The sequence below is a fragment of the Budorcas taxicolor genome, chromosome 13, assembly GCF_023091745.1.
Source record: "Budorcas taxicolor isolate Tak-1 chromosome 13, Takin1.1, whole genome shotgun sequence".
In the NCBI taxonomy this organism is placed as follows: Eukaryota; Metazoa; Chordata; class Mammalia; order Artiodactyla; family Bovidae; genus Budorcas; species Budorcas taxicolor.
In genome coordinates, this window is record NC_068922.1 from 67681030 (window position 1) to 67705278 (window position 24249).

The 24249-nt window shown below is 41.0% G+C and overlaps 1 protein-coding gene across 3 annotated transcripts in view; it reads left to right on the forward strand.

Moving 5' to 3' along the window:
• Positions 1-24249, forward strand: part of DHX35 (DEAH-box helicase 35) — a 68286-nt gene that overhangs the window by 14473 nt on the left and 29564 nt on the right. Inside the window, exons 4-11 of one of the 3 annotated variants that reach the window (XM_052650544.1) lie at positions 5156-5233; positions 10527-10631; positions 13021-13082; positions 13901-13970; positions 16027-16086; positions 21525-21637; positions 22563-22659; positions 23561-23719. In XM_052650544.1, the coding sequence (XP_052506504.1) occupies positions 5156-5233; positions 10527-10631; positions 13021-13082; positions 13901-13970; positions 16027-16086; positions 21525-21637; positions 22563-22659; positions 23561-23719 (744 nt within the window). Of the gene's footprint in view, positions 1-5155; positions 5234-10506; positions 10632-13020; positions 13083-13900; positions 13971-16026; positions 16087-21524; positions 21683-22562; positions 22660-23560; positions 23720-24249 lie in introns of all 3 variants that reach the window. The other 2 variants (XM_052650546.1, XM_052650545.1) reach the window with 2 other exon arrangements.

Here is a 24249-nt window from a genome sequence, read left to right on the forward strand (position 1 = left end):
TTTTGAAAATTCAAGTGGTAGTATCTATACATGTTTTATGCATCTTGTTTTTATTTTCCACTTAGTGTATCATCCTCTTTCTAGTTGCATAGATTCTGCATCATTAATTTTTCCAATTCCAGTCGGTAGACATTTAGGTTGTTTCCAGTTTTGTGTTCTTGCAATGATGCTGTGAGTCAGTTGGCACCCATCGCAGTTAATACACATACGGGTATACTCATAGAATAAATATAGTAGTTATACGTTGCTGGGTCAAAGGGCATATGTATTTGAATTTAATTGTTTTTAAGGACCTGTATTGTTTGAGGAATTTTTTTAATGTGGACCAGTTTTAAAGTCTTGATTGAGTTTGTTGGCAGTATTGCTTCTGTTTTATGTTTTGTTTTTTTTGGCCATGAGTCATGTGGGATCTGAGCTTCCTGACCAGGGATCGAACCTGCACCCGCTCCATGGGAAGGCAAAGTCTCAACTACTGTACCGCCAGAGAAATTCTAGGAGTTGTATTTTTAAAATAAGCGTTGTATTTTCTGAATAGGGAATCCATTCATGGTATAAAATGCAAAAAAAACACAAAGGAATAAATGGTAAAAAGTGAATTTTCTTAACTTTGCTGGTGAAAATGACTAGAGGGTTGTGATTAATTATGTTACTGGCCCAAATACCTGCTCTCCTTGCCGTGGATTATCCTCTTTTTCCTTAGTACTCAGTTCCACTTCTCTGAGACAGTCACATTTTCCACCTTCTTGTGGAGCTAAATATGAGTTACAGCATAGGAAAATTGGAAGGACTGAGGAACTGAAGGTCATGGCAAGAATATGAAGCAAGTTTTTGTCAACAAACTATTTCGCTAGATTTATGTAATATCTTTCCCTGGAAAAGTACAGCATGCCCTAGCACCCTGCACCAGTTTTGAAATTTCACAAACTGTATGTGGAAGCTAGATGATATTTTTTTCCTAGAGCTCTGTCAAAACAGTGGACTGTGAAAGCAAGTTTTTGCTATAATTTTTATTAAAGTTTTCAGTGGAGTTCTTCCTAATCCCACTGTTCAACAAGAAGACCAGATTTGATGACCCTTAAAAAGAGCAGAGAGAACTGAGATCCACTGCCTTTCGATGTCCGCACTATACCTACGTTTGCGGCATCTTTATATTTCCGCCTGTCAGCAACCATAAGCAAGCAGAAGTCTGAATCTCAGGTATATTGAGAGATTGGCATCATGGTGAGGTTTATTATCATAGACTTAGTTTTTCTTTGTCTTAACACTGCTACTAAGAGATTGACTGCAAATGAGTGTGTTTTATTTTGGATGGTAGAATTGTGTCCTGGTTATGTGGTTTAAGCACTGAAGAATTGATGCTTTTGAACTGTGGTGTTGGAGAAGACTCTTGAGAGTCGCTTGGACTGCAAGGAGATCCAGCCAGTCCATCGTAAAGGAGATCAGTCCTGGGTGTTCGTTGGAAGGACTGATGTTGAAGCTGAAACTCCAATACTTTGGCCACCTCATATGAAGAGTTGACTTATTGGAAAAGACCCTGATGCTGGGAGGGACTGGGGGCAGGAGGAAAAGGGGACGACAGAGGATGAGATGGCTGGATGGCATCACCGACTGACTTGATGGACGTGAGTTTGGGTAAACTCCGGGAGTTGGTGATGGACAGAGAGGCCTGGCTTGCTGCAATTCATGGCGTTGCAAAGAGTCGAACACGACTGAGCAACTGAACTGAACTATGTGGCTTTGGTTGTTGAGCTTGAATCCCAACTCTTAGATTTTTATCTGTGTCCTTGGACAAGTCCTATGACCTCTTTGTTTCCTCATCTCTAAATTGTTGATGATGCTGGTACCTTCCGACTTGGATTTGTTGTGAGGATTAAACTGGGTTGTGCATGCCAGACAGTTCCTGACACTTAGTGATGTGCTTGGTGAGTCTTAGCCATTATTCTTATAGTTGTCTTTCTGCATTTGTGTTGACTGGGGTGATGGGTAGTATTTTGTATTCAATGTAAGAGAGAGAACCCTCACAGTTTTTATGACAAAAACCCTACATTATCTAAAACAATTTGTTCCTTACAGTCATTTTTTAATTATTATTTTTAGCTAATTTTTGACTAATAGGAAAGTTGCAAAAGTAATACAAAATTCCCTTACACCCCTTACATCACATCCCATACATGGTACAGTAATCAAAAGTAGAACATTAATAATACCAGTAGCTAGACTGTAGATCTTACTTAAATGTCATCAAATTTCCCACCAGTATTCTTTCTCAGAAGATCCAGATTCTTGCACTGGATTTAGTTGTTATTTCTGCCTGGTCTCCTGCAGTCTGTGAGAGTTCCTCAGTCTTTCTTCATCTTTTATGATCATGACATTTTTGAAGAGTACTGGGCATTTATTTTATAGACTTCCTCAGTCTGGGTTTATGTGATGTTTTCTCATGATGAGAATGAGCTTGCATTTTTGGCAAGAATCCCATAGAAATGATGTGTCCTTACTAGTGCCTTGTGTCAAGAGGGCTGAAATGTTAAAAAGTCTCATCTCTGGTGAGGTTAATTTGATCATTTTGTTAAGGTCCCAAGTTTCACCTATAAAGTTTTTCTCAATGTAGTTGTAGATATCTTGGAGGAGATATTTTTAAACTTCAGATATTCACCTCCTTTCAAACTGCCACCTCCTAGTTTTAGCATCCCTCAGTGGATCTCGTCTGCAGCAGTTATTCAGGTGTTTGCTTAATGATGACTTTATTCCTTTTCCCTTCTGCCTTTATTAAGTGAAATCTCCTGTAAGGAAGAACTGTCCTTTCTCTTTCATTTATTTATTTATCCAATTATTTTTGTATATCAGTATGAACTCATGGTGATTTATTTTGTTGTATTGGTTAAAACCCAATGCTATAATTATTTATTGTGTTGGTCGGAATGGTCCAGCTTTGGTCATTAGGAGCTCCTTGCATTTGGCTCTTGTGTTCTTTCTAAAAGACTCCATTCATTTTTGAACACTTCCTTACTTTCTAGTAACAGAAACTGTTTCATGTTCATCTTTTATTTTTCCTGCACTAACCTTGGGGTCAGCCACCTCTCCAAGGAGCCCTGGTTCCTCTTATTGGGAAATGCTGTTTAAAAATCAATATTTTGGTGCTAGAGTGCTCACTATTACGGAGGTGTCTTTGCTATAAGTCTCAGTGGGCAGACTTAGGCCTTCCTTAATTATGTACATGTATTATGTATATATATATTATATATATTTAATATATATATAATATATATTTTATATATATATATATATAATATACTTATTAAAGTGAAGTGAAAGTGAAAGTCACTCAGTTGTGTCCTCCTCTTTGTGACCCCATGGACTATACAGTCCATGGAATTCTTAGGCCAGAATACTGGAGTGGGTAACCTTTCCCTTCTCCAGGGGATCTTCCCAACCCAGGAATTGAACTAAGGTCTCCTGCATTGCAGGTGGATTCTTTACCATCTGGGTCAGGAAGATCCTGTATTGCAGGCAGATTCTTTGCCAACTGAGCTATTAGGGAAGTATTAAATTCCTACATAAAAACACTTATTCTATATCTGTGCCTATCTGTGTATATGTTAAAAATCACGAATTTATGCTGATACTGCATGGATTCCAATCCAACGGCATAGGACTCATTCTAGCCTTTCCTTATCTGTAACTCTTCTTCCATAGTGAGAAACTCCATTCTCATTGTCTGCAGTGTATTTATTTATTTGTTAAACTCTCAGTTCAGTTCAGTAGCTCAGTCATGTCCGACTCTTTGCAACCACATGGACTGCAGCACGCCAAGCTTCCCTGTGCATCACCAACTCCCTGAGCTTGCTCAAACTCATGTCTGTCGAGTCAGTGATGCCATCCAACCATCTCATCCTCTGTCGTCCCCTTCTTCTTCTGCCTTCAATCTTTCCCAGCATTAGGGTCTTTTCCATCGAGTCAGTTGTGTGCATCAGGTGGCCAAACTGTAGTGAACACATAAAATAGCTCCAGAATTGCTAGCCCATAGCCCTAACATTTACTAACTAGATTATAGCATTGAGGTACTGTTCTTTTTGTCTTTGACTTTCAGTCAAGATTCTGTTTTCCAATATCCTAGGTTGATTTTCTTCTCCACCCTTTTCAGGGTGGTCAGTTATTCATTTGTAATACAGATAGGGTCATTTGTTAGTGTTTGCATTTCTTTTTGGTTTCCCTCGACATCCTGGTTGCTTTTCTCGTCTATTTGTTTGGGTATTTGAAGAGTACATGCAGCGTGACTGTAGTTCTGAGAGTCAGAGCTGCACACAAAGGCCATCTCAGAGCATTGCCGCTTTTTGTCTCTGCTCCCCGTTTCAGTTTCTCCCTTTCTCCACCCCTTTCCTACCAATCCTCCTTGGAAGACCATTCTCTTTAATTTCTAGTTTGCCCTTCCTTTATTAGTCTTTTGAACAAATAAGCAGATACATATAACAGTATTTTTAATCTTTTTGTTTCTCTTAGAAGTAATATATGTATTTATTATAAAACAATTTAGACATTACAAAAACATGTACCTGTGCTAACCACGGTTTACCCATTTTGGATTTAAAAAATGCATATAATAAAATAATTTAAAAATAGGTGTATGTGGCAAATAAATACATAAATAAATTAGATAAGCAAATTTAATGTATACTAATATCTAATGGAATGCTTGCATGCATTTAAAATCCAATTTTTTTCAATGATATATGTTATATTGGTCTTTTTAAAAATCGTAATTATTTTTATTTACTCTGGTTAAAAATGTTTTGTACAGTTGATATTCATTGAACTATGTATGTACTTTAAAATTCTTTGTTCTACGGATTTAGCAGTGTTTTGAGGGACCCATGGATAGTTCTTTTATTCCTTGAGGCAGCTGAAGAATGGGGGCATTTTATAAGACGAGGGAGTTAGAATGTTGAATTTATTATGCATGTGCTATGAACTTAAGGCAAATGACCTCACATTTCCAAACCTCAGATCCCTCATTTGCAGAATAATTTTTAAAATACCTGCTGAAACACGAACCATCTGCTGTTTCCTTTCTCAGTAATTTTAACCCAGGGTCATCTGGGGTAGATTATTTCTGGTGAAGTGGTATCAGGTGTGTGCTGAAACATGGTTTTATTTGCAGTACCTGGCAGAAGCTGGCTGGACGGCCGAAGGAAAAGTGGTGGGAGTCACCCAGCCCCGAAGAGTGGCTGCTGTTACGGTGAGTTTCCTTTTTGCTGGAAAGACTGCCTGTGTCTTCTATTTTAGTGATTTATTTTTTTCTTCTTTCCTATAAGTTCCAGATGAATATGACACTGCTCCTCAAGAATTTAATTCTTCAGCTTAAAAAGAACTATGGTCTGATTATTTTTGTAAAATTGATACCTGTACATTATGAATTTTTATGTAATAATAAAGTACTAAAGTCAAACAGAAAAAGTAGTTAGGGAAAAAAAACCCCAAATCTCACCACATAGCAAACACAGTGTGAATATTTGGGAATATCATTTTAAGCTTCATTTTCTGTTTAGATAAATAGTTGACTAGATGAATAGAAATAATTTTGTAAAAATGGACTTGTAGCCATATATTTGTTTTTGCTGAATTTAACAAAAGAAGAAACTGCATTGAAATAGGAACTTTGGAGTACTGAACTTTGGGTAAGTATTTGTTCAGCACAAGAGAATTTATTAAAGCTTGAAAGCAAAGAAAAAGGATTACAGAAAGCTTTAGAAGGTTACTTATTTTTGGAACTATGTTATAGGTAGTTGCCTATTAGAAGAGTGAATTAGCACACTTATTCTTTCCACCTTTCTTTCCTCCATTTGTGATAAATTCTGAACTATAATTTTTATTTCAAGATTATAAGTACATGTTCTTTTCTGTAATCATAACTCCCACAGGCATTTTATTCTAGTTTAATAATTGCTAATTATTTTCCATGGTTTTGCCAACCTTGAATTGCTCATTTCACTTTTTTTTTTTTTCACTTTACTTCTTGATTGGCTGAATTGTATATGCCTGAGAATGTCTGATTGTGGTCTTTGTTGATATAAAATTCTTGATTTGCACTCTGTAAGAGCCCTGTAGACACTGCCTTTTGGCCTAAAGCATTGCTGTATAGAAATAGTCTGAGGTCCAGCAGAGCCCCCCTCACCTTCCAGGCTTACTTTTTCTGCTTGAATGCTTGTAGTACTGCTGTTTCATTGGGATATGTCTTGATGCTGATTGTTCTCATTTTTTCTTAAATGTGGAAGAACTTTTAATCTTCATGTTAAATCTCTATATCAGGGCAGGTTTTCTTCCGTTATATCTTGGCATACTTTTCTGTTCCATTTATTTTTTTGCTCTTTTCTAAGAGCACCAATTAAGTATATATTAGATTGCCTTTGTGTCTTTTTAGTATTTATCTCTATCTCTGGGACCATCGCCTTTCCAGTTTCTTTTGTGATATTTCTTCAAGCCTGTCCACAGTGTTCAGGATTGTTTTTAGTCAGATTCATTTGATTTTGTTTTCTTTGCATCTCTACTTGGATCTCACAGTCACTTCTTTGAATGCATTTTGTTTTTCCTCTACTAGAGAAGTGAATATTTAAAATGGGAGGTGGTATTACAATTTATTACAAATTTAAAAAACTGATAATATAAAAAGAAAAACCCCTATAGTACCACCAACATTAAAAAAACCCCAGAAAATAACATAGTATTTTTATTAATTAACAGTCTGACACATTTCTGTAAATCTTTTTTCCTGTAATTTTTGGCTCTGTCCCCACTGAGCACCTCTTTATTCCCTCAGTGAGAGTAGAGCAGTATTCTAGTGTCTCTCTAGTGTGGGTGACTCAGATTTGCTTTGTGTTGTTGGTACTGCCCTGATACTGGAGAAGCTCCTTTAGGTTTGTAACTGACATTTGTAGCATTGTGTAAATTAGGGGGTTTGTCTTCACGTTTGGGAAAAGCCTCTCTGTAGTTTCTTTCAGGTCTGGGCTATGAGATCTGGAGGATGTCCGCAGGTTGATTTTTCTGACCTGTCCACTTGAGACCTTGTTTCTCCTCGACTCTGCTGTGACTTTGTCTCGTCTTTAAGCTGTTTTAGCTTAAGCTTGTGATTTCTTTGAAACTGGATTTCTTTGGCTGAATTCTGTCTCTCTGGGTAATACTTTTATAATTTATTTTTTCTTTTAAATTTGAATATTTATTTCTGGCTGCCCTGGGTCTTTGTTGCTGTGCGGGCTTTTCTCTGGTTGTGACAAGTGGGGGCTACTCTCTGCTGCAGTGCATGAGCTTGTCATTGAAGTTGCCGCGCCTGTTGCTGAGCATGGGGTCCAGGGTGTGTGGGCTTCAGTAGTTGCAGCACACAGGCTCAGTAGTTGTGGCTCCAGGGCTTATTTCCTTTGTGGGACGTGGCATTTTCCTAGACCAGGGATCGATCCCATGTCGCCCGCATTGGCAGTTGGATTCCTATCCACCGTGTCACCAGGGAAGTCCCCAGAACGCCTGTATTTTGACATCTCTACCTGGACAAGAAGTTAATTCTCTCCTTGAGTTATTTTTCCTCTGTATTAAGTTTTGATTGCTTCATTATTTTTCCCCTCCAAAGTTCACTTTCTACTTGTCTTCTAGTTAGACATCATTGATGAACATTTTCCAAGTTCTTCTGTGTATGTAAAAATTGAAGTAGTGGTTTGACAACTTGACTGCAGCGTTAGATTTAACCTTTGATGTCATGAAAGATGATTCACTTACTTAAAACATTCGAGCAATTTTTTCTGTTTGTGGTTTGGAATCCTAGCTCTTAATCAGTTTGCATTTTTCCTCCAAATCTGTAGCCATGGATAATTTCCATGAAACCACATGCTTTCTCTTAAAGGACAAAGAGTATATAAATTAGCCTAGTAGTATTAATAGAGCTGTCAAGTTTGAAATGCTCCATCTCCACGAGTACTTTGTGTGCAGACTAAAATCTGAAAATGATGTCAGAGCTGAAGAACAGATGGCACAGGCCACTGCCTAATCTCAGTGAGAGGCAGCTCCTTATTGAGCATTTCACTGGACTCCTGGTCTGGGTTTGACTTCATGACCAGGCCCTGCCTGGGCTTGTGATTCAGGACAAGTGCTAAGCTTGTATTTTTTCAGTTTCTTGCTTTGTAAAAAAATGAGGGTCTCTGGCCCACCCAATGGACTGTGTGCATGTTTAATAAGATACATTTTGTGAAAGCTTGGAGCACAGCACCTTAGGAGGTGCTCAGTCATTGGTGTTTGGTCTTTCTTTTCTTTTTTACAAGTCTTTATTGAATTTGTTATAGTATTGCTTCTGTTCTGTGTTCTGGGTTTTTGGCTGAGAGACATGTGAGATCTTAGCTGTCGGACTAGGGATTGAACCCACATTCCCTGCATTGGAATGCGAAGTCTTAACCACTGAATTGCCAGGAAAGTGTCCCTGGTTTTCTTTCGACCTCCTTTTTTCTATATCTGTTTGTTTCTATCAAAAAGGTAATATTAATTGATGAGCTTATTGGGAATAGAACTTATACAGTAGAGGTAAAAAAAAAAAATCCCTAAAAGAGCCCATAGAATATGGCTTTTCACATGTCCAGTGGTGTAAGCATACAGAAAATTTCTAAAAAGGAACTTGAAAATAAAATCCATTTTATAGCAGATGTATACAGATAATGAATAAATGTTTGGCTTCATAAAATGATCACATTTTTATGGAGAGGTTGGTTCCCTTATGCTCACTCTTACAAGCTGGTTTTCCCCATAAGCTCTAGTATCTGTATGCACACACTCTCTGTGCCAGTTTTTAAGATTTACAGTTTAATGATCTGTAGGGTTGGAACTGAAACAATAACAATCACAAAACTGTCCTGGTGAAATACTGGTTATCGAGAGCTGAAACCTCCAGAGGTAGAGCAGTGTAGGATGAATTTCTGGTTTCATAAGATGTTTTGAAAGATTCTGTAGTGCACACCAGCTGCTTGATGACAGATTCTGTCTTGGCCTCTGAGATCTATAATTTCAAGTCACTGGGCAGAGCCACTTTCTGATCCTCATCTGTTCTTCAGTTTCTTAAACACTGATGGTCAGATAACGCCCAGTGTGCTTGGCTTGCAGCACTGGGTGCAGGGAGCCTCTGGACTCCTGGACCTGGGGCTGCTGCAGCCCGATGGCTGATGCTGAAAGCTCTGCCTCAGACACGCCCTGTGTCAGCTTATGATCCAAAGTCAGGACCTGTGAAAGGAGGAGACAAGGTGCCTGGGGGTTGGTTGGTAGGCCAAGTCCCCGGGAAAGTGCTATAATTTTGCTTCCCTTTGGGTCATTTTTAGTTAGATAGTTTACATAATGAGCATTAAACCCTATATTTTCTTTCAAGGTAAACCAAGTTCTAAGTGTTATTGCTCTTCTACTTTTATGTTTATTCATTTTATCAGATAGTTTTTAAAATTGATTTTTTTTAAGTATTCAGCAATTATTTTATTTATTCATTCTTTTTTTAATTTGGTTGCATCACATGCCATGTGGGATCCTAGTTCCCCAACCAGGGGTCATAACCACACCTCTTGCATTGGAAGCTTGGAGTCCTAACCACAGGGAAGTCCCCAGATATTTTCTGTTATTAAGTTAATAGCCTATGAATGACCTTCTGGAGTGGTAGATCTTACAGCTGGATTCTTTTTTTATCTTTCCTACCCTCACCTTTGTTTTGTTTTATTTTCCCTACCTCACCTTTCATTTGTCATATATTGGTAGGTAAAAAATGGTCTTCGTAATATGTTATTTATTTTTTTATTATGTTAACTTGGCACCTTCATTAATTTTCTCATCTCATCTTCCATGTAACAATTTTTTAACCTGCATTCTTGGCTTTATTTCCCCTTTTAGTAGTTTTCATAGCTGGGACATTGTTACAAATCATTTTAGAATATCTTGCTCTGAAAATGTTATTCTTTTGTTTCCAAAGAGAAAATGAAGGTGACCAAGTGTTGAATTTGGTCATTCTTGTTCTTTTGCCTTCGTGGTCCAGTGGAAGTTGTTTTATTTCAAGGCATGAAGACGTGGAAATTTGTCCCTAGTTGGTATGCTAAAGAAAGCTTTAGGAAAAGGATGAATCTTGAAATTTCTTCTTTTTCCCTTTTTGCTTCAGCTACCAGGAAATCTAGAGCTGAATTTGTAGCTCAAATAACTTTGGCATATCTGTGTTTTAAAATTTTTCTCATTGGCTTTGACCTTTTGAATTTTATCTATTATTTCTTTGATCCTGATCTGTAACCTTTTTACATGATTCTATTTTTATTCCATACTTACTGTTCTTATAAGTTGCCTCAAGTCAATGTAAAGTTGATCATTGTAAAGATTATCACGCTAGTTCTCTGCTAACCTGCCCCTTCTCCTTTCATTTTCCACTGTGTTCAGCATAGTGTTTAAAAACTAAGTGACCTTTAGATTTTCCATAGTATGTGCTCTGGGCAGTAATTTCTGTGTCTCTGTTTTCAGCATGATCTTTCTTCCCAAAGGTTGCAGGGAGAGTGGCTGAGGAGAGGGGAGCGGTGCTGGGCCATGAGGTGGGCTACTGTATCCGCTTTGATGACTGCACCAGCCCGCTGGCCACGAGAATTAAGGTGAGGCTCGCAACTGCTTTCCTTCTGTAAATAAGGAGGAAGATTATGTGAGGGGAGGTAAAAACACACAGCCATTGCTGCTGACTAAGCTTCTAATGCCGTAGCAGAAAATGTATGGGAGCATCCTGGCCCTCAGGGAGATCAGTGTGTTGGGAGGTGCAGAGCTCTTGCTGTGTCCTCACGTCTTAGCCCAGAAAGGACTTTGGAAGTAGAGTTACGCCCTTGCTTCTTCAGGTGAAGAGGCTGAGGGCCTGGGAGGTTGAGTGGCCTGCCTGATGTCATGCCCATTGGTGGCAGAACCAGAGCTCAAAGCTGTCCTTTCTCATGTGTGTCTTATTGTTTTTCCCCACCAATCCACGTAGCTGTCTAAATATAGAAACTTACCTATAAAAGACTTAAAAACAGGGACAAATAGTGTAAATTGATAAAGTGTAGAATTCACAAATGTTATTAGCTGTCTAAATATAGAAATTTACCTATAAAAGACTTAAAAACAGGGACAAATAGTGTAAATTGATAAAGTGTAGAATTCACAAATGTTATTTGTGCTAATTAGTGCTGGCGTGTTTTCACATGATAAAGGATTTTATGTGTGTTCTTTGACCTCATTGCTACTATTAAAATAATTAGCATCATAGAATCAGGGTACAGTCAGCTCAGCAGTGTCTATTGCGTACCACTGTGCGAGTCAGAGTCTCCTCAGATAGTGCTGGAAACAATGAATGAAAACTCTTTGATAGGGAAAAACAAATATTATATAATATCACCTATGTGTGGAATCTAAAAAAATACAACAAGCTAGTGAATACAGCAAAAAAGAAGCAGACTCACAGATACGGAGAACAAATTCGTGGTTACCAGTGGAGAGAGGAAAGAGGGAGGGGTAATACAGGGGTAGGAGACTAGGGGCTACATACTACAATGTAGAAAATAAGCTACAAGGTTACGTTGTACGAAATGGGGACTGTGGCCAGTGTTTTATAATACCTATAATTGGAGCATAACCTTTAAAACTTGTGAATCACTATATTGTACACCTGTGACTTATATAATATTGTACATCAGCTATGCTTCAGTAATAAAAAACTTATTAAAAAGAAAATGGTTTGATGAAATAAACATTGGTTATTAGAATCTCAGTTACCTCTCAGGTTGCTGCAGAGGAACTGAAAATAGATGGTCTAAATGCAGTAATTTGTAAAAATGTGGACCTTGTTTTCTAAATGTCTGTATTTTCTTACTTTTGACATTCATTTTGCTAGGTAAGGGATTTATTCTTCTGTACCACCAAATACTTCGACACTAGCTAATTTTTGGAAAGCTTTTAGTGAATTACATGATCAAATGACTCTTTCGAGAGTCTTTTATGAAAAGTTTTGTGTTCCATTTGGTAGGTTTCCAGGCGCTCAGTCCCCGACTGATGAGCTGTAGCTGGTGGCACCTTCTCACTTGCACTCCTCTGTGTATGTGTGGTGGCTCGCATCAGGTCCAAGAAAAATAGGCTTTAAAAAACGAAACAAAAAGGAAAAGTACTAAGATAGAGCCTGTGAGGGAAATGTTTAGCTTTGTTAAAGACTGACTTGTTTTGGGGTAAGAATAACAGCATCTAGTTGTTAACTCCGTTTTTCTAAAGCATATTCATGAGCACTCCTTCATCCTTAATGGTAATATTAATAACTGACATTCTTGAGCTCTCTCTGTGTGCTGGGGCCCTTGCTAAGCCCTGTACATGTGCACTGTACTCTCTCACTTAATTCTCACAGTAATCCTGTGAGACAGATACTTTTATTTTCTCCATTTTACAAATGAAGAGTTGGGCTCAGAGAGGGTAAGTAACTTGCCCAGGGTTTACACAGCTAATAAGAAGAAGAGCAGAGATCTGACCCAGCTGCTGGATGTGATAGCTTGTGTTCCTAACCACAATCCCAGTCAGCCTTCCTAAAATAATATCAATTGAATTTGAGGTTAATAACCTCAAGAGCTGCAAGTCGGTGGTCCTTGGGACATTGTAGGAAGCGTGATCTCTGACTCAGTGGCATCCCCCTGGGCAGACCCAGGTTTGCACTGTCTGTTCATAACAGTACCCATGGTCCAGGCTCAGAGGAAATGGGTAGGTCAAAACTCACAGAGCAAATGCAGGTAAAATTTGCTAATAGAGTTGCCAGCTCTTACTGAGGGTCCTGTGTTCAATATCTTGTTTGGAAACCATTCCATTGCTTGATAACCAAAATTTGGGGGTGTTTTCTCCCAGTCCTTAGTGGGAATTGTCTTATACACACACTGGTGATGAGGTTGAATGTGTTTAGTTGGACTTGAACTCTTTGAAGGAAAGTCATGAATATACACTGTAAATGAATCCTTTCTAAACCTTTGTGTTTCTGTGTTTTAGTTTCTGACCGATGGAATGCTGGTCAGGGAAATGATGGTTGATCCTTTATTAACAAAATACAGGTAAGTATATTTTTCCTGTGATAATTTTTCCTACAGTTTCAAAAATACACGAGTAGATTGAGGAGAAATTGTTTTTAATAGTTGGGATTCGTGATCACACTCAGCTTTCCCAAAGCTTCTCTCCTTCCTTTGGCTGTTGCAACCTTTGATGTTCTTTTCAGAATATATGGAGTCAAAACTGGGCTCATTAAAATCCCTGTCATTATTTGAACGACCTGTTGACTTGTTTTTATCTTGCTGGAGGGTGACTACAGAGGCACAGCACAGAACTGGGCAGCGATTGTTGAATGTAACGTGCAGAGCCCAAATAATTATTCACATTTTCCATCTCCTTGTGGGTCCCTGTCCATCGCTCATCATATAAAATGATCCCACTCAGGCTCTGTGTATCCTGGGGAAGGATGTCGTATTTGACTCCCTGGTACACATGTGGCATAGCCATGACCACATGCCTCTTCGTGCTGTTTTATGCAGATTTTTAGTCTTTGGGTGGTTGGGCCTTATCTCAATTTTTATGTGCTTTATGGGGTTATATGTTATATTGAAATTTAAAATCATGTATTAGATTCTGTTGGGATCCACCATTGGTGGTAAAACTTTAAAAGTAGCAATAAATAACAGCATTTTCTTTACCAGGAAAAGTTGATTGGCCATTTTTATTAGCTTTAGAGTTACTGCCTTGTTAAAGAGGTACTTGGTGTTACTTTTTGCTGCAAGGTGATTGAATGGGGGCTAAATCCCCAGCAGTTCCTTTAATGTCTGGATGGCTTGTGTGGTGGTTGGTTTGATGCCCACTGAGATTGTCCCTCTGATTCTAGTGCCATCATGCTGGATGAAGCCCACGAGAGGACCTTGTACACCGACATTGCCATTGGTCTGCTGAAAAAGGTATATAGCTTTACTGCCAGACTTCTGGTTTTGTGTTTTTGTTGCGTTTGTTGTTTGATCAGTAAAGTCATTGTAGCAGTTTAGAAAATTCAACAAAATACAGAGGAAAGAAATGAAAATTGTCGATCACCCTACTCATGCAGAGACAGTTACCATTAGAATTTTGGAATGTGTCCTTCTCTTCTTTCTCCTTTGTGTGTCTGTTTATGTGTGTATTTATGCACCTGTTTTGACCCAGTGGGGATTGGGTTGTTGTGCTCACTTGTATCTTGCATAATTCTCTTAGTGTTGCATAAGGATCATTTTCCTCTGTCATTAAATATTCTCTAAAGACATTTTTAATGGCTATATAGTCACATGTCTCTACCATAAAGCATTTGACACCTCCATTACAGCTAGGCATTTATATGGCTTCCAGATTTGAAGTATTTTAAATAATGTTGTAGGAAGCACCCTTGTAGTTAAATCTGTTGGATTTCTGTTTCTTTTCTGTCTTTTGCTTTTTATTATAGATTTCAAGCGTATCCCAGAGTAGAAAGAAGGGTTTAATGACCCCCATGTGCCCAAAACCTGGTTTCAACAGTTATAACCCATGGCCAGTTTTGTTTCAACCTTACTTCCATCCTCTTCTCCCTTCCTATATTTTCTGGTTGTTTTCTTTGGGGAAATTTCTGATTCCCAGAGTCTAGAGCAGGGTGATTAAAAGCCTGAATTCCGGGTCAGACTACCTGGGTTGAATTCTGACTCAGCTGAATTTGCTCATCACTCAGATGGGACTGATACCAACTTCTTCTTCCTCTTTGCTGCTTTACTTTCCTATCTGATAGACACTAGCCACTTTAGATTTAAATTAGTTGAAACAGAATAAAATAAAAAATTCATTTCTTTAGTCCCACTGGCTGTATTTCAAGGACTCACTGGCCACATGCAGCTAGTGGCTACCGCAGTGGGCAGAACCTTTAAGCATTCTCTTAGAGCTGCTCTATAACATCATTTGTTGTGAAACTTAGATAATATAAAATGTTTAGGATGGTGCCTGACACAGGGCCATGAATAGAGTGTGAGGTGCCTTTCCCATTGGGAGGATGTCTGCAGCTGAGTGAGGGGAGGGTGGGCTGGATTTTAGCGGCCCCTAGCCTCTCTGTGCAATGCACGTGCTACACAACTGTATGCAGAGACCTGGGCATAGCACATAGCTTACTATATGCTAGCTGCTGCTGCTGCTGCTGTTGTTTTCATTATTAATTTATTTCTTGGCCAAAGATTTAAACTTTCTGATACTTGTGAGGAATTATCCCACTCTGTTATTACCTTCTGAGGAATGGTATAATAAGCGGGCCTATTTCACAGAATCTTTGCCAACCCTGAAAATAAATGCTTGCCAATGTGATGGATGAAACAATAATCTCATTGTTACACTTTTTTTTACAATAATTTATTTGATCATTTCGCCTATGACCATTGCTCATCTCTTTCTTTGAATAACTGTTAATATCTTTTGGGACATCCCTGGTGGCTCAGATGGTAAAGTGTCTGTCTGCAATGCGGGAGACCCGAGTTCAATCCCTGGGTTGGAAAGATCCCCTGGAGAAGGAAATGGCAATCCACTCCAGTTATCTATATTTCTGTCTTGGTGTTATTATTGTTTGGTTTTTCATACTTGCACATGCACTCAAGTACATATACACAGATTCTGACTATTCAGAGACCCAGGTGTCAGGAAAAAAATGGTTTTACTTTTGGTAAATTCAAATTTGTGTCTTAAAGCTCCTTTATACTTTCTTTTTTCTTTTTTAATATTTTTGTTTTGGAAAATTTTTATAACTCACACAATTAGAAAGAATAGTATAATGAACTGCCTTTTCACCTGTTACTTAACAGTTACCAATTTGTGGTCAGTCTTGTTTCATCTTTAAGCTCCTCCTCACTCCCCATCCCCCTCCACATGCTGGATTATTTTGTAATAAATTTCAGATATCAGACTATCTCATCTGTGTCACGGTGTTATCATTGGTAACATTGATATCATTGTTTTTCCGCACGCCTTCTTTTTTAGATTCAGAAGAAGCGAGGGGATCTTCGACTGATTGTGGCTTCAGCCACTTTGGATGCAGAGGTAGGAGCGTTTCCACTGTCACCCTCTGTCCCCAGTCAGCATGGGGATTGTTGGTCATGTCCTTGGGAAGCTGCCTCCAGCTGGAGCTGATCTTCGGCAGGATGGCCTACGTTCCTTATGGGGCCATCTGATGTCCTAGATTCCATGTCATTGGAGGAAATTCCTTTTCAGTTCGTGGGTGGAAATAGCCTGTAATTAATTGAGTTCATAATTACCTGTTGTCTTGTTTCTCTACATGCGATATTTTCCCCCACACAGGCAGCTTCTTTTTATTACTCTTTTCAGTAGGAGGCTATACTTCTTGAATTTATGACTTTAGCATTTATATTTAGATTTGGGGGATACAATTAAAGTTTTCCCTGTACATATAGTAATTTTCACAGTATAATTTTTTATGTCTAAGTGTACATTAGTTTTCACTATTAAAAATGTTTTTTGTTGAAATAAGTTGATTTACAGTGTTGTGTTAATTTCTCTTATACAGCAAAGTGATTCAGTTATACGTGTGTGTACACACACACTTTTTTTAATATTCCTTTCCATATGGTTTATTACAGAATTCTAAATATAGTTCTCTGTGTTAAACAGTAGGACCTTGTTGTTTATCTGTTCTATACATAAATGCTAACATCTGATAACCCCAACCTCCCACTCTGTCCCTCCCCCAACCCCCTCCCCCTTATTTTTCTCTCTTAATGACTAATATTTTAGTTCAAACAGCAGTTCAGCTCAACACATAATTTTGGCCGCTTGCTATGTATGCACACGCAGGCCACACGCACACAGCTCATACACACAAAGCACAGAAGCACAGTGTTGGCTACAGGCGATTCATACACTCGCTGACTGATCAGGGAAGCAGACACATAAATAGGTGTTTGCCGTTCAGTTTGTTCCAGGTGCTGAGACAGCCAGGGAGGGGGTGCCAGCTGGAGGGTGTCCAGAAGCTTTCACGGAGGAGAGACATCCCATCTAGATTGGAAAGATGTGCACAAGTCTGCTAGATTTGTGGGGTGGGGAAGGGCGTCCTAGGCATGCACACAACCACGGGGGCCTGAAACATGTATTCAAAGGGCTGTGAGCCAAGTGTAAGGGGGGAGCCATATCTCGCTTGCAGCACCTGCTGGGGGTGATCTGTCCCCCTGCCTGCAGTCACCGCTTTGACTGTCTCCTTTAGTTTTTCCAGTGCTCCTTACACTCCAGCCTCACCGTGCTTTTCCTCAGATAAGTCTAAGCATGCTTCTGCTTTTGGTGGGGAAGCCCTCTTCTTAGACCATTTTTGCTTCGGATGTTCTTGTGGCCTTGTACTCATCTCCTTCCAGTCTCGGTCAGGTATTAGCACCCAGAGAGCCTTCCCAGACCACTGTCTACAACTGAGCCCCTGTCACTCTTCATTCTCTCGCTCTCCTCCTCGTTTCTGTTTAGCCTTTCTCCTTTGCTAACATCATATGCATATCTGGGTGTTTGTTGATTGTATGTCTTCCATCACTAAAATGTAAACACTGTGAAGACTGGGACTTTGACTGTCTTACTCTATTTTATCCCTTTCATCTGAGACAGTGTCCGGCACAGAGTAGGGACTGTGGGTTGAATGAATTTTGATTGCGTGGAAAGCGACAGGAAATTCAAATGGGAGATGCTGGTAGGGGTCAGATGATGGGGGCACCCCACAGGCCACGTGAACTCCGCCCTTCCACCTGGTTAGTCGCCCTCGCATGTGTGAGGCTTGGCAGTGACTTGATCACGTTTGTGGGGTTTTGTTTTGGCTGAGCTGCGTCTTTGTTGCTGCGGGCAGGCTTTCTCTGGTTATGCTGGTAGCGGCGGCTGCTGTTCAGTTGTGGTATGCGGGCTTCTCACTGCAGTGGCTTCTCTTGTTGTGAGCCACTGGCTCTAGGCGTGCAGACTTCAGTAGTTGCAGTGCATGGGCTTAGTTGCTCTGTGGCAAGTGGGATCTTAGATGAGGGATTGAACCCCCGTGCCCTGCATTGAAAGGTGGATTCTTAACCACTGGACCACCAGGGAAGTCCCATATTTGAGTTCTAGAAAGATCACGCTGGTGCTGTATAAGAGACACTAACAGATGTGGCGATCACCGTCAGGAAGCCAATTCCATAATCCAGCTGAGATGAAAAGGGCCTCGCTCCTGGTCTCCGAGTGGCTTCCAGGATGCAGAACAACTTGGAGGAAGAAAAAAGTCAGCCTGGCTGGGAGAGAGGTCTGCATGCTGCCTGACAGGCTTCTAGGACCTTCTCACAGTGTAGGAGTCTGTTGTCTTAGGTCTCCCCACCATAATTGGGGTTAAAGCTCTCTGTTGCCCTCTTTAATGAATGCTTATGCCCTTCACCTGTGATCCCTGATGGACTGCTATTTTAACCTCATCTCCTGTCAACCTCTTCCATGACCGAGTTGTTCAGAACAGCATCTCCATTTTACCTCTTATCTTTACCACGACCTCCTTTTTGAAATTGTTTCCAATAGTTTTTATTGTGGGTAAAATGTTTGATGTCCAAGTCTTTGAATCATCAGTAATATTTATTGCTTACAGTTGCCTTTCATTGTCTTTAGTGCGGCATGGAGATGGAAAAACATGGCTTCTTTCCATTCTGCCTGCCATAGTTGATAGTGATGCACTTCCTAGGAGTGATATTTTTAGGTGGGAGGGTGGAATGTAGGAGTTGTGTCAGCCTTGGGTGTGCTAGGATGCCAGGGTTGCCAGATGTCAGCAACTTTCAGCAGAGTCTTGCGTGGACCCGGGTCATTGATTTCTTCATCCCTTTCTGGCCAGGCGAGTGAGGAGCAGTGAGGGGGGTGTGTGTGTGTGCATGAGGGGAGACCTGGGTGGGTGTGATGCACATGGGATATGGAATGTGAGTTCCCAGGTGAGAGTAAGAGCGAAGAAGAGGAAGGAATGGGCTGAAGTGGACGAGAGAGGAGTGTGTGAGAGTGGTGAATGGGGGGGCGTGACTCAGGTAGTATTTTCACCTGGAGGCCCAGGGATGCTGGAACGCCTCCCTTGTCTCCTGGCTGTTGAGTCTGTGGGCAGCAGACTCATTCCTAACTCCACTGCCTGGAGGGATTGATGCCACCTGCTCTGGTTTCGCTCAGGGCCTGCGCTGGCCCAAGCTGCAGTCGAAGACACCCAGGGACTGCGACTGGGAGGCAGAGGCCAGTGGAGTTGGATGGGGCTGATCAAACAGCCACCTTCATTAGTTTAGCTGTTTCTTAATATCAACCTAATTAAGTCAGCACTTAATTAGAATGTGACTGAGTATAATTATGAAGTATTTATTGACCATTGTATCACACGGTATTTTTTTTTTTCTTTTCTTGGCTTCCATTCACCTGGCAGAAAACATGATCACTGACCCATTGCACGGGTTTTTGGCCACAGTCCAGATGCTTGAAGAGAGAATCATTTTTATCTTTCCAGATTCTTCGAGAAGGAATTTGGGGTCCATTTTAGTCAGGTACCCACTTGGAACCATTCTGTATGGGCCAAAGGTGGACAGGCCGTGTTGGCGTGGCTGCTGGGGGTCCACTCCTGTGGGCCAGATCAGAGCCACTAGCAGAGAAGGAAACGGGTGAGCAGGGGAGCGATCCCGCAGACGTCCACGCCATTTGTGTCCCATGCCACAACGAGCCTCTTCCTCGCAGTCACTTTGTGTGTGTCTGTGTCAGCATGATCCCTGGCTTTCAGAGTTGACTCTCAACTCTTCTTTTCCTGGTGGGTTGAACTCATTTCACTCCTGCTGGTTCTTCTTTCTGCCTCAAGATGCAGAGACTCTTGACACTATGTTTTTTTGCTTTCTAGCCTTTAATTTTCTGCGTATATATGTTTAATACTTCCGAATACAGATTAAAGATAAAGATCTTAAGGACAAAAATCTTGTGCCTTCTCAGTTAATGCTGAGTTTTATTTTTTGAAAGAGTAACTCTCTGTCTTTACATCTCTGCTGTCATTCTTGGAAGAGGGCGCCTCTTCTCCTTCCCAACCAGTAATAGCCCTGCTCATCCTTCCAGGCTTAGCCAAGAGATCGGCCATGTCCAGGACCCCCTCCCTGCACCGCGTCACTGTGGGCCCTCTCCTCCCCTGACTGTAACGCGCAGCTCTTTTCTGATCATCTGGTCACTGAGGCTCGGTTTATGTTATGATTGGTTTTTGCACACCTTCCTCCCTGGCTTATTCACTGTTTGGGGGAGAGGGGAGCAGTGCCTTCTCCCTTGTTTGTGCATCACTTGTAGCATGCCCGTGCTTTGCATACCATAGGACACAGGAAGGCTGAAGTCACTTGCAGGGAATTTACTTGAAAGAAGGGTGGAGCTGTGTGGGTCTCCATGGCACAGCACAGTACTTCTCTTGGCCTGAGGCTTGTTCTTTTATGTCTGTTTACTCTTCTCAGACATGATGTGGAGGTTGACATGCAGCATGCAGGTATTTTGGAGTTCAATCTAGTCGACTCTTCTAGAAGTGCTCCTCCAGGCCTTTTCACGTTGTACTCGATTCAGGTTCTCAGAGCACCCCTGGATCCTGGTTTCCAGGGGCAGATGTGGATGTGTTTAGGAGAGATAACCTGGGAAGGAAAGAAGACGGGCCTGGTGATCCCGTGGTTGGGCCTCCTAGGAGAGGAGAAAGCAGCGCATGGCCAGGCCTCAGGGGACTGGGAAGGTCAAGAGCTCTCCCACCAGGCCTCCGTAGAGACCGCAGACCTGGGGATCAAGTGCCATTGAAGAAGACGTGGCCACCTCTTTGGGTGGAATTGCCAAGAGCCACTTCTCTCAACGAGGTCCTGTGGGAGCATGGGAGAAATGGGTAATTGCCGACCTGCCCATACGGAGTGTTGTGCTTCCTCCTGAGGGGCATATGAAGAGGGAGAGGACTCTGTCCTGCAAACACAGGACCTGTAGATCTGTGATTGCACTTCCAGGAACATTTCCTGCCATTCACCGATGTACAGGTTTCCTTTATACAGGGATCACATGCGTGGTCAGAGCTGTGCTTTCCAGATCAGAACTACACATCAGCCTGATGTGTACACACTCAAGCCTTTAACTTGAGTTACACCTTCTGACCTAGTCTGTGGTTAAATGCAGTTTTGGGGATGGGGGGGCGGGTGGGGTAAGATCAGTAATCCCTCTGCTACGTGTTGACTTAGGTTCACAGCTGAATGCACTTTGGAAATTTAACCTTGATCATTTCTGTCAAATCTTCAATAGAGTCTGCCTTTGAAATGTGACTCCCAAAAATTATAAGACTAAAAGTATGATTTTTTGAATAATTAGTTTGTTATCCTTAGTCTGTATTACATATAGCCAATCCCTACCCGCCACCCCCTGCTCTGCCAGTTTTATATTATTTTCATTCTTTCCATGAGTTACTGTGAACCTTTTTTTTTTTTAATTTGAGCAATGAAGATTTTTTTTTTTTAAATTTCTTTTAGAAATTTCGGGATTTCTTTAATCACAATGACACCAGTGACCCAACCAGGGATACGTGTGTGATCCTTACAGTGGAAGGGCGAACATTTCCAGTGGACATCTTTTATCTACAGAGGTTTGACAGTCCTTGCATTTTTAGTGAGGGCGATTGGAAAACCAGGTCTGTTTGGTGGGCTGAGAAGCAGCTGCGTCTGCTTGCAGCTTCTAGGGCAGTGTGCCAGGCTGCTGAGCAAGGGCATGTTTGTCCCTGATGGGATGTTCTGGAACCCTCCCTCAGTATTGCTGCGGGACTTCAAGTCTCCCTCCAGATGTGCAGGTTTCTGTGACTCTGTGGCCCCTGGCTCAGCTGCAAAGAGCAAAACGGGAACAAGGTTGCAGGGAGGAGGGCTCTAGAATAGTCCGAGCTGGGCTTTACAAGACTGTCAGCTCGTATGGTATTGGTGATTTGAATCATTTGGTTCTCAGCCCTCTACATCTTAGCAGGAAGGCCTGGCTGACATTTTCGGAAGGAGCCTCTTTGAACAGGAAAGGGTCATCCTAATTCCTACTCCTTTTCACTGTACAGAGGAAGACTGGGAGCCTGAGTCAGAGGCAGATAAATCCAGAGAGTTACGAGCCTGACTTCTGAGGCATTTTAGAGGGGCAGGCACCCGTGCGTTCCATCTACTCCCCTCAGACATGCTGCTGGTGGTCAGGAGGGGAAATGGAAAGAATGTGGAATTCAGCACTGGGACAAGAGACCGACTTTTCCTGTCCGGGAATCTCTGCATGCTACAGATAGGACATTGGTTTGCATGGGCTGTATTGCTTTTCTGTCTCTGCAAATAAAGCCAAAAATAGTAGTTTACGTGTAATTATGGATTGTATTTGAATTCTGCATTAAAAAAAAAGAATGTTTATTTTAATTATTCATATGCCGATTATCTGCTGGGCAGGCGCAAACTAACTTTCACAAGGCTTTGCTGGCAGATTACTAAGGTAATTGATCTGTAATTAATGAGCATATTCTGGTGATGAATTTATCTCATACATCTTTTCAGTCCTGTTCCAGATTACATCAAATCAACCGTAGAAACTGTGATGAAAATTCACCAGACTGAGGGAGATGGAGACATATTAGCATTTCTCACTGGTCAGGTAATTCCATGGAACCTTTTTTCCTCTGGCGAACAGACATGTTAAGGCCATACCAAATGCAACTACAATACAATAAAAATTAAAGAAAAAAAAATCTTTAAAAAAAGCAGCACCAAAATGTATACAGAGCCCTCTTTGTGGTTATTTAATTGCATAAAAAAATTGTTCAGTTTGATGTCATTCATCTGTTGACTCAATTGTCAGAGAATCGTTAGGTCCTGCCTGTTCTGTCTGCCAGACGTTTTAAATTTATCAGCTGATGCCAGAGTAAATCTGAGAGCTAAGCCAGTGGGCCGTTTTGATGCCAGGATTGAATCCTGCACGAGGCACATGCTGCGCCTCTGTGTCGCTGCTGCACCTGTTTCCCAGTGACGCCTTTGCAGCTCACCCTGGAGGGCACAGGTTGACACACCACTGGAAAAACAACCAGACAGGCCTAAAGGCTCACTCAAGGTTGTAGCTCTGTTCAGAACTACCCTCTAGTTGGAATCATTTCCACTGTCAAGTATTTTCCATTGTTCAGTAATCTTTTCTAGGACAAGCTTACAGCGATTTTGTATGCCACAGCTTGTCCATGTATATGCCACACTGTTTGCTGCAATATATTAAAAAAAAAAAAACAAAACTCAGTTATTTTGGTGCATCAGGAATTCTTCTATTGACTGCAGGTAGTGTGGACTTGAGTAATTAATCGGACAGTACGACTTTTCACCCCGTTGGCACCATTGTTCGGTTGCATTTGATCAAATACCACCCTACTGTGGAGTGTGATGACTCTGACAGTCACAAATCTGACCGGATTTATGGTCCTGACCCCATCCTACATTTTCTTGCAGTCAGATAAAATGACATCCTTCAGTCATGACCTCAGTTTCTTTGGTCCCCATCTCGATGATTTTAGGAAGAGGTGGAAACTGTCGTGTCAATGCTGATTGAGCAGGCTCGAGCGCTGGGTCAGACTGGGATGAAGAGACACCTCCGGATTCTCCCCATGTATGCAGGACTGCCCTCCTTTGAGCAAATGAAAGTGTTTGAAAGGGTGTCACGCAGTGTCAGAAAGGTGAGACTAACCCAGGGACCAAGGGTGTTTGCAGCCGTCTATAATCATGCTGGTGCCCCTGTGCCCTCTACTGGAAAGGTTTATTTTACATTGAAGTAGAACATGCTAAATAGGAAGGTATTTTAAAGAACTTAAGGTCTGTATTTCTGTGCAGCAGAGCTAAAAGCATACAGAAAGAAATTCCAAGGTAGTCCAGTGGTTAGTACTCTACTCTTGCACTGCTGAGGGCTTGGGTTCAATCCCTGGTTGGGAAACTAATTTCCGTCAAGTTGCATAGCCAAAACCCCCCCAAAAAACATAAACAAGGATAAAAGCACACAATAAATAATGAGTTGCAAAGATTTCTCAGCCTGCCTCACAGAAAGTTTAGTAATTATCAGAGTAGGTGACTTCTCTTTGCTTTTCTTTCCCTATCACACAACAGTATCTTGGTTTAAAGGATTGTCTTGGTGAATTGTGATCAGTCAGAAACAGTAGATTAGCTACTGTAAAATGGTTTCTCAGCCATCTGTTTGAAAAATCAATTTGCC